General features: G+C 43.3%; 1 protein-coding gene across 1 annotated transcript in view; it reads right to left on the bottom strand.

Annotated features, from left to right (window-relative positions):
* The window catches only part of PIKFYVE (phosphoinositide kinase, FYVE-type zinc finger containing), a 96,244-nt gene that overhangs the window by 13,448 nt on the left and 73,121 nt on the right, over window positions 1-9,675 (bottom strand). The window contains exons 25-33 of the mRNA XM_025210576.1: window positions 9,010-9,123; window positions 8,631-8,739; window positions 8,373-8,527; window positions 7,397-7,484; window positions 3,853-3,913; window positions 2,708-2,863; window positions 1,912-2,032; window positions 1,210-1,248; window positions 346-441 (exon numbers count right to left, since the gene is read on the bottom strand). Coding sequence (XP_025066361.1) covers window positions 346-441; window positions 1,210-1,248; window positions 1,912-2,032; window positions 2,708-2,863; window positions 3,853-3,913; window positions 7,397-7,484; window positions 8,373-8,527; window positions 8,631-8,739; window positions 9,010-9,123 — 939 coding nt within the window. The remainder of the gene's footprint in view (window positions 1-345; window positions 442-1,209; window positions 1,249-1,911; window positions 2,033-2,707; window positions 2,864-3,852; window positions 3,914-7,396; window positions 7,485-8,372; window positions 8,528-8,630; window positions 8,740-9,009; window positions 9,124-9,675) is intronic.

The raw sequence follows: 9,675 nt of genomic DNA, 5'->3' as shown, positions 1-9,675 counted from the left end.
AGGGGTGGGGGGGGGGGAAGGAAGGGGGCTTTACTAGGTTCTGCAGGCACCCCAGAAAAATATTGTTTTGATGCTGCAGAACTATCCTTATACATAGTTTCACTGTCAATTCTTGTTGTGTGGTACAATTTAGTTGCAAGTTTGGAAATCATTTTGTCCATCAAAACTGCATACACCAGCATCTCATTTCTCCAAATATGAAAAAGTCATGTCAGCTTTGGAGGTAATTCTCATATAGGAGCTCAATGACAGTCTCTTGTACACCCTCTGCCTCCCATAGTTAGAGGACCTTACAGGCGTTTGAGTTGAAAAATAAACAAATGGACAATGAATAAAATTCAATACCTGAGAGCAAAAGCTATAATGGAGCTGGGCTCCTTTTCACAGACTGCAATTGGTACACGTTCATGTTCATACATTAGGTAGTGTTTATCTGGGTCACTGCATGAAAGAAAGAGAAAAAAAAAAGGCTGTTTACATACTGCAGCAAGCCTCCAGAGACAGCAGACAGAAGAGGTTACATTTTTGTTCAGTAATGAATTTCAGCAAATACAAACCAGAAAAAAGTCACTTGGAACAAAAGTCAGACCTGGAACCAAAGCATTTTCTTTTCTCCCTATTATCTGTAGCCAACATAGTATATACTACAGAACACTGTTAGGAATCCAATAAACTTAAGAACAAATGTTAGAGCAAGCTGTGTTCACTTCAGGCAAGCGTATTATTACAAAAAAGAACCAGCTCTAAATTACAAAATAAATTTCTGTTTAGAAAGCAAATTTTCCAAGTGCTTTTACTTGCATGGTCTTGAAATTTGATGTGCTGGATAGGGTTAGCATTCCAAATCTAGGCCCATATGACAGAGGGGACAGTGATACAGTCCTCAAATTAACATGTTGATCAAGCTTGAGGGAGTCTACAAAGGTTTTCTTTCTCTCCCGCTCATACCTAGACTTCAGGACATGGTTCTGAATTGTGGCCAAAAAGGGTCAACATTAGCCCCCAGCTGACACACGCCATTACTGCTCTGGGGAAGCAAAACAGAACTCAAGAAGCCAAGTTCTACAGATTGGCTTGTGGGTGTTAGCTTCAAGCCAAATGGGTCACAGCACACGCACACACACTTATTAGTCAAAAGGCTTTCAAGCCTAGCAATTTTCAGGTTAGCTGAGAGGCTACAGGGAATATGCAACAGCTACTGAACCTGACCTATATCTAGCCAACATTGGTATGAATCTTGATAGACATCTGGAAAAAAAGAAAAAAGTATAGGCATGCTACTGTACTCTTTACATCAGGTAAAATTCTGACAGACAGAGAGCAGCACACACAAGACATTTGAGTTATTTAAAAAAAAAGGATTTGAAGAGGGAGGGGTTTGAGTTTATGGAAAAAGGAGAGAAGATAAATGGAGATGGCCTAATGGAACACAAGTAGCCTTTTTCTATGGGAATTGTCTGCAGTTAGGTAGGAGATGCATGGTCTATGGGTTTAATGTTGGGTAGCTGAAGATACTGGTGAAATGGCATCATTATCCTCAGGTTGCCAAATTTGGGCTACACTAGAGATACTGAACAGGAGCCACTGACACCTAAAGTCTAGTTCAGAGGCCTCAAGCAGTTTTCAGGAATTTGAGAAGATAGAATTTAGCAGAGTCTCAAATTAGCAAATACATCCAAGTAACCTTCACTCCCTGTTAAGTTTGTCACTGAAACCTTGGGTGAACAAGCAAGCATGTACAATAAGACTAGATTTACACACAGAGAGCTCCAAACTGTTGCATAAATTTCTCCACTTTACAGAGAGCATGTGCACATCTTTCCAATGCCACTGCCGAAGCAGGCCAGGTTGCATCTGATAAGCTAAGACAGCACCATTTTTATGCCTACTGGTAGCCCCAGTATTACTTACAAAGGGAATGGAATGGGATTGTAGCTGTTTCCAGGCAACAAGTTTGCTAAAATGGCTTTCATAGTAGATTTCTCCTTCACCTGGCTGTCTGTAGACCCCAACAAGTGTCCATCAAACACATCTGGAAAGAAGAATTTATTCAGTGTCATTAAACATCCACCAGTAGAGCCAAAGCTTTAAAACTAGGTCTGGGGTATAATCAATTGATCTTCATTTTACCAAATTTTATTTGAGGAGCTCAAAAGAACTTCACAGATCTTTTTACTATTTTACTTCAAAAAAGTAGAGCAGAGGTCAAGCAACCTGTCTTAAGTTACATCCGTGATTCTATTGCCAGCTTGTTGTAACCTCATTTCCATTTCAAATAGCCCATCACCTTACCCCCACTGCTGAATAGACATATCCTTTTATACTGTAACATACATTGTAGTACCAGCACAAATGCAAGCTATAACTTCAGATTTCAACAGGTTAGCTATGATGGTCTTCCTAAAGAAGGGTGTTACACAAAAGGTTCCTTGTTAGCTGCAAAAGAGTTTGCCTAATGCAAAAAGGGAAGAGGAGGAGGGGAGACAAGTATCCATCTGAGGACACTGAAGGCTCACATGATTTTAAATATTTGGTCCATTTTCTGTGACCACTTTGCCCAACAAACTAGACCTACAGTTCAAAGAAATTGGGCCAAATGGTTAATATGCCTTGCTTCAAGAGAAAGTCAGACTATCATGCACTAAATGGACCTTATATGCCTGCTGCCAAGTGATATACCATACAACTGACTGCCATTGGATTGTACCTTCTGAGGTGCTGGTAGGTTCTTGTTCAGGAACTGTACTGACAAAAGAGGACCCCCCTGTCAGTTGCTCTGACATAACCTCAGGAGGAGTAGGCAGCTGGAGATGGGTGGAGCCTGTGGAGCTCTGACTTGACAGGGTAGTCATGAAACGATCTTCTGAAAGTACAAGCGCACAGAACAGCATTTCAGGGTGTCATTAGAAACTGCAACATATGCCTTGCTCCTGAACCCTATGTTCACGTGTGTAACAATTCCTCATATGCAATAAGATTGTTACCCTGGGAAGTAAAAGAATGATGCAAGGAGAACCAGCACCAAGCAAGTGAACAGTAAGAGATGAAAATGCACTCCACATGCATCTGACAGACTTGCACACTTGAACTTTTAAAAGGTCATGCACATTGAATAATTCTCATTAGGAGATGGAGTCCCATGGACTTCCACAATAAGTCATTTTTGAGAAATGGGACTTGGGCACTCTTGACATTTTTCCTTTGAGTAGTTCCACTAGTTATAGTGACAACACATCTGGAAATATTAAAGTATTCATGTTAAAAAAGAGAGACACCCCCTAATGAAACTAAATGGTTACATAAAAAGACTCATGATATTTAACAACATTCAAAATCTAGGTTTTTTTCCGGATACCAGTCCAACATGGAAGGACCTAGGTAAATTCAGGCATGATGGAGCTCTGCCATTGCTACAAGACTAACCAACCTGTGTTCAGTTTACATTCATTAACCATAAAAGTGAGCTACAGCACTAAAAGAGCATTGTATGTCTACAGCATAGTGTGCCAAAACCACTGGTCACAGCACCTCAAGACAGGAAGTGCGTCATAGGGCTTTAGAGGCTTAAGACCCAACTGTATAAAAAGCCTCACTCCAGTTTTCTAGGAAGAATTAAGGGCTTTAAGAATATTGCATGTCATACTCTTTGGGGAAGGGACCATTTTTTTAATATGTTCAGTGTAGAACGAGTCCTGGTCCAGAATGCAGGTTCTCAGATGCATAACGGTCTCAGACAAGAAGCCTGGAGACAGACCTACACCAAAATACCAGCTGCTCTAGTTATCCAATGAGAAGGAGTTGAGGTAAACATTTCTGTTGGTCTCATTAAAAAACAGTATTTGCTGAACAGACCTTTCTCTCCATTCTGTAGTGCTGGAGAAGTATTGCGGGGAGAAGCATCCATCACACTGACCTGTGAAGGGCAAAGAACAAGTGTCTGTCAGTAGGATCCAGCAGCCCCAATCCTTTTCAGCTATAGTCCCCAATTTGAGATTCCTCCCAACAGCTATCAACTGACTTGCCAATGTAGCTTCCAATTCATTTGCAAACAGCAGTTGCGGCCAGCATTTTCAGCCTCAGCAGCACCACTAAATCCATCTAAGGTATGACCATTTGCAAGGCAGGAGTCAAATTTCAGAAATAGCAAGATGTAAATGTATGCTATTAGATAAACTCCTAAATGCTTAGCACAATGCTCTAACTCACGTAATACAGTTCTCTTTAATTTTTATCACCAACTACCACAATTTGTTTGATGCTTTTAAAGGGTCCAGTCTATTTACTACAGAACCTTATGCCTGCAAGATTTAAAATAAATGTTGTTTTACTCTGAAAACTAGGAATTCGATAGCAATTAACTGAAAAGATGCACACGCATGCAGAAAGCTGAAGACACTGCAGTCTTACCAGATTTGAAAGCACTTGGGTTATTCCTTTAAAGCACTGCATTTAAGAGTTTATAGCGCACACATTTTTCAGGTTTAACATAGAACTTTTGTTTTCTACCTTTAAGTTGCATCATCCTGCAGTGCTCCCCCACCCTCCTTTTGCTACTATCTAGTAGGGCGGTGCGAAGCTTCGGTCCCCGATTCGATTCGGCAGAGATTCATCCCGAGTCGGAGACTGAATCTCTGAATCCGAATCGAATCAGAGGACCCTTTAATCTCTGGAGGGACTGGACGTGTTCAAAACAGCAGGTCCAGATGCTCTCCACCTCAGGGTTCTGAGGGAATAGGCAGGGGCTATCATGGGGCCCATGGCACAGCTTTACAAGCACTTGTGGTGCTCTGGCCAGGTGCCAGATGATGAAGGAGGCCAATGTGGTCCCCATTTTCAAAAAATAGAGGAGGGAGGACCTGGGCAACTATAGGCCCGTTAGTCTTACCTCGGTCCTGGGGAAGCTGTTTGAGAAGATTATCCAGAAGCACATCTGGGAAGGACCAGCAGGGGGGATGATGCTCAGGGGCATCCAGCATGGGTTCATTAGGGGCAGGTCCTCTCAGACCAACCTGATTGCCTTCTATGATCAGGTCACACAATCATTGGACGCAGGTGTCGTGGTGGATATAGTCTTTCTGGACTTCAGGAAGACCTCTGACAGTGTCGACCACCCCATTCTCATTAAAAAGCTAGGCAACTGTGGCACTGATGCCTACACAGTCATATGGGTTGCAAATTGGCTGAGGGGCTGCACCCAGAGAGTGGTGGTGGACAGGTCATTTTTGACCTGGAGAGATGTGGGCAGTGGCTCAACCTCAGGTCTTGGTCCTCAGGCCCACACTGTTCAATTTCTTTATTAGTGACTTGGACGAGGGGGTGAAAAGCACCCAGTTCAAATTCGCTGACGACACCAAGATTTGGAGCAAGGTGGGCACGCTAGAAGGGAGGGACAGGATACAGCAGGACCTAGACAAGTTACAGGGATGGGCAAATGAGAATAGGAAGGGATTTAATGCTGACAAGTACAGGGTAGTGCACTTGGGCAGTAAGAACCAGCAGCATACCTATAGGCTGGGGAACTCCCTTCTCAAAAGCACAGTGGCAGAAAGAGATCTTGGAGCCATTATCGAATGAACATGGGTCGCCAATGTGAGGATACTGTTAGTAAGGCCAACCGTACCTTGTCATGCATCCACAGATGCATCTCAAGCAGGTTCAAGGAGGTGATCCTCCCCCTCTATGCGACACTGGTCAGGCCACAACTGGAATACTGCATCCAGTTCCGGGCACTGCATTTCAGGAGGGATGTGGCCAGCATTGAGAGGGTCCAGAGGAGGGCCACTCACATGGTCCAGGCAGCAGGGCAGACCCTATGAGGAGAGGCTGCAGGACCTGAACCTGTTCAGCCTCCACAAGAGAAGGCTGAGAGGGGACCTGGTGGCCGTCTACAAACCTACTGGGTGGACCAGCAGGGAATGGGAGAGACCCTGTTCCCCCAAGCACCTCCCGGAGTAATAAGGAATAACAGCTATAAGTGGTTTGAGAGTAGGTTCAGGCTGGACATTAGAAGGCACTACTTCAGTCAGGGCGGCTAGGATCTGGAACCAACTTCCAAGGGAAGTGGTGCTGGCTCCTACCTTGGGGGTCTTTAAGAGGAGGCTTGATAATTACCAGCTGGGGTCATATGAGCCCAGTATTCTCTCCTGCCCAGGGCAGGGGGTCAGACTTGAAGATCTACTTAGGTCCCTTCCGACCCTACATCTATCCATCCATCTCCAACTCAAATCTGAACTCTCTGAATCGATTCGGAAAGATTTGGCGATTTGGACATAAACACAGCTTTAAATGTTTTTTCTATATACCTCAAGGTACCAGGTGGCTCGTGAATGCTGCGATGCTGGGGTGGATGGAACATCCCACAGGAGCACGGGGAAGCTCTCCAGCATGCTCAGCAGAAGACCTGGAAGTGGACCAGAAGCACTTCCAGGCCACTTCCGGGTCCACCAGGGGTCAAATCCGAATTGAATATGGCCCATTTCACACACCCCTATTACTTAGTACCCTGAGAATACTGTAACTTTTTAGTTGCTTCATCTGAGGCTGGGCTTCTTGAGCATCTTGGTACAGAATCCTCTTTTCAAGAGGAGGTTAGATAAGCATCTAGCTGGGGTCATCTAGACCCAGCACTCTCGGGCTGCTTTAAATGGAACTTAGCTTTTCAAGCAGACTGCTTCCAACCTGGCTCATGCCAGTGCCACTGCAACCGCAGTCACAGCTCCTCCTGAGGAGCTGCTACCACTTCTTCCTAACATGCAAAAGAAGCCGTCCACATCCCAAAGCCTCCCAGCAATGTGGGCCATAGGTTGCTGATGCCTGCCCTATTACACTTCGTGCTAGATAAAAATGCAATATCCCAAAGGACTCTATCATTTTCCATACCTGCCAATGGAAAAAGTGACCCAGAGAATTTTACCAACTGTTTTTCTGTTACAACTTTGTTTACATTAAATCTTCCCAATTTTTCTCCCCCTTCTCAGTTGCTAGCAACTCCAAGCAAGTAATATGGTCACTCTTGCTTATCTTTTCTCTCTCATCACAACTAAGCCTAAAAGCAAACACATAAATGATTATTTCCCATTTAGAAATAATCTCCTCAATATCAACAGTGCACAACTAAACAGACATACATCAGTACTGAGAGCTTACAAGCACTAAAGCAAATAGCTGTGTTTCTAAAAAGTCACCAGCTTTTGTAATTCAGAGTTAACATTTTCTTTAGTGTAAGCCACTGTTGTGCATTGTCTTAACAGCCTGCAGAGTTAACACTTTTCAACTCAAATTATACGGCACCATGAAATTACTTTTGCCCAGCAATGCAACTTAACTATGTATTTTAAACACGGCTTTAAGAAAAACTGCTGTTTCACTGCAGACACCAGTGGCAGAATAAAACTACCTTTTCTTCCCCTTGCCTCAGTCTTCCAGGGCTAGGTGGTACTGAAGGACGTTTTCTCCCTTTCTCTTGTTGGAAGAGATCCTGTAATCTAAAAATAAAATAGGTTAAAGGTATCAACGTGACATCATAAAGGTGCTAGCATTCTATGAACAGGCTACCTTATTGCCCAAATCTAAAACTACTTCAAATTTAAGGACAACTGCCCAATAATTAGACTCTATACATGAAAAAAAATGCACGACAGAGGTGGCCAGGGATTGGGGAGAAGTTGCAGCTCTGACCCTGAACGCAGGTCAGAGGATAGCTGGCTGCCCCCCTGCCTCTCCCACTGAAGGGGGGGAGGGGCGGGAGGGAGGGGACAGGAGAGCATGAAGTGACAACTCATCTTGGATTCAAGTATATAAAGGCATTTCTTTTTAAAATACACTAAGCTGAGAGACCAGCAAGTATATCTTCACAGTCTTTTCTGGGATGCTGTCTTCAATATTATCCCTAAATAAGGTTTCAGATAATCGAAAGAGCCTGCCCTTTTCAGCAAGTGCCAAAATAGAAACTGTTCCAAATTCAAGCTTACATTGAAAACAGTGAGCCACGGGACACAACAGAAAGTTGAGTTAACTAATGGCAAGTGCTTTCCCATGCCTGCACAGCTGCAAAATTACTTCAAAATGATCAACTGTTTTTCATGCTCTTGTTGACCCTTTTATTCAAGCTATGCTTTGCTTCCCCAAGCACGACTGGCAAATGAAAAGCTGCAATTAGTCTGGGTGGACTATTTAAAATCTAGACATTTACTAATGGTTTTCTGCTACAACTCCTCACTAATTTTACCCTTTACAGAATGGATAAATATGGCCAGTCATTAGCAACATTACAAACCCCACCATACAGTAGTTACATCACACACAGGAGACGGAAAAGGAAGACAGGTCATGACAATTTCTTACGTAGTATACGAACATTACCAGTCTCTTACCTGTTATTCCATGCTTGCAGCATCTCACAGAGCCCCTGCTTTTTGGCTATCAGAGACTCAAAAACTGACTGAAGCTGCTGAGGGGTGTCCAATGATGATGACAGCAGCCTTGCTTGGATCTTTTCAATCCAGTTCCTGAACTCTACCTCCTCCATCTACCAAAAGAAGTGAAAGAGAAGTTTGTGTTCTGCCATCAGCCAGCATTAATGCTCAGTGAATTTTAATCTGCATTTTACTGGTGCAATAGCAGCACATTACCTCCTTTTGTGCAAAAAGGTCTTCCATCTTCTCTTCCCTTGTTTTGCTGAAAGTATCCGTTTTCAAAGAGGTGAGGCGATCATCAACAGCAAGATATACCTGTGAAACTCTGTCATTAACAGGATCAGAAAAAAACAAAACAAAACACACACAATTGTTAATCTAAGTGTTCTCAGAATAGGAGCCTTGTTCTTCAGTGTATCAATTCATTGCTATTAAAAAACAGCCTCTACGCTCGATTTAAAAAAGTGAAACATATTTAACTGGTGTTATTTAACTCCAATAAGAATGCCTTCCTGTCATCTAGTAACTGGAGATCAAGGCAAAAAAATAAAATAGAGGTAGGAAGGACAGGCAAGAACACCTACACACTGCTTACTTTTGAGAGAAATCCTTCAGGTCCTGCAAAATGGTAACCTTTAATGGAGCTTGTCGTTTGATGTAGATTTTGGGGAGTGGGACACACACCTCCAGCAGCTGGATAGGAGAATAGCTAGGAGCAACAGAAGACGCCCATGTTAAAGTGTGAAACACCCTCTTTCTCCCACCATTTTTGCTATTGGCAGTCCCTCCTTCTGTTGGTGCAAAGCAGATAAGAGGCTTGAAGGCAAGTGACAATGCCTAAAGTAGCTTTGTGTTAGTTTATTTACTAAATGGAATGGGCACAAACTACAAACCATACTTATAGGCTGGAGGAACCTCTGAATCGCTTGGGTCAACTTCAGTTCAAGGTTAGAGCTCTCTCTTTTTTTCTTTTCTTTTTTAAACAATGTAGACTGGCCACTCCATTGCAGCAGGTCCATTATTTCCAGGGACACTACCACACCCTTCACTTCTAGCCCTGCACAGAACAGTTTGACTAGCATGCCAGTTTGTAGAGGTTGCACTGTACTTCCAGAACGGATGTATAAGCTATGACAATAATGCTGTTTCCCCTTCCCTACATCCCCTCATTTTATTTAAAAATTCCCAACCCCGCTTGATTAAGTGATCTTTGGACTTCCAGCTTGATCCAAGTTTGTTTGGGGTTTTTTGGCCGGGGGGG

The sequence above is a fragment of the Alligator sinensis genome, unplaced genomic scaffold, assembly GCF_000455745.1.
Source record: "Alligator sinensis unplaced genomic scaffold, ASM45574v1 scaffold699_1, whole genome shotgun sequence".
Classification (NCBI taxonomy): domain Eukaryota; kingdom Metazoa; phylum Chordata; order Crocodylia; family Alligatoridae; genus Alligator; species Alligator sinensis.
This window is presented reverse-complemented; position numbering and strand designations above follow the sequence as displayed.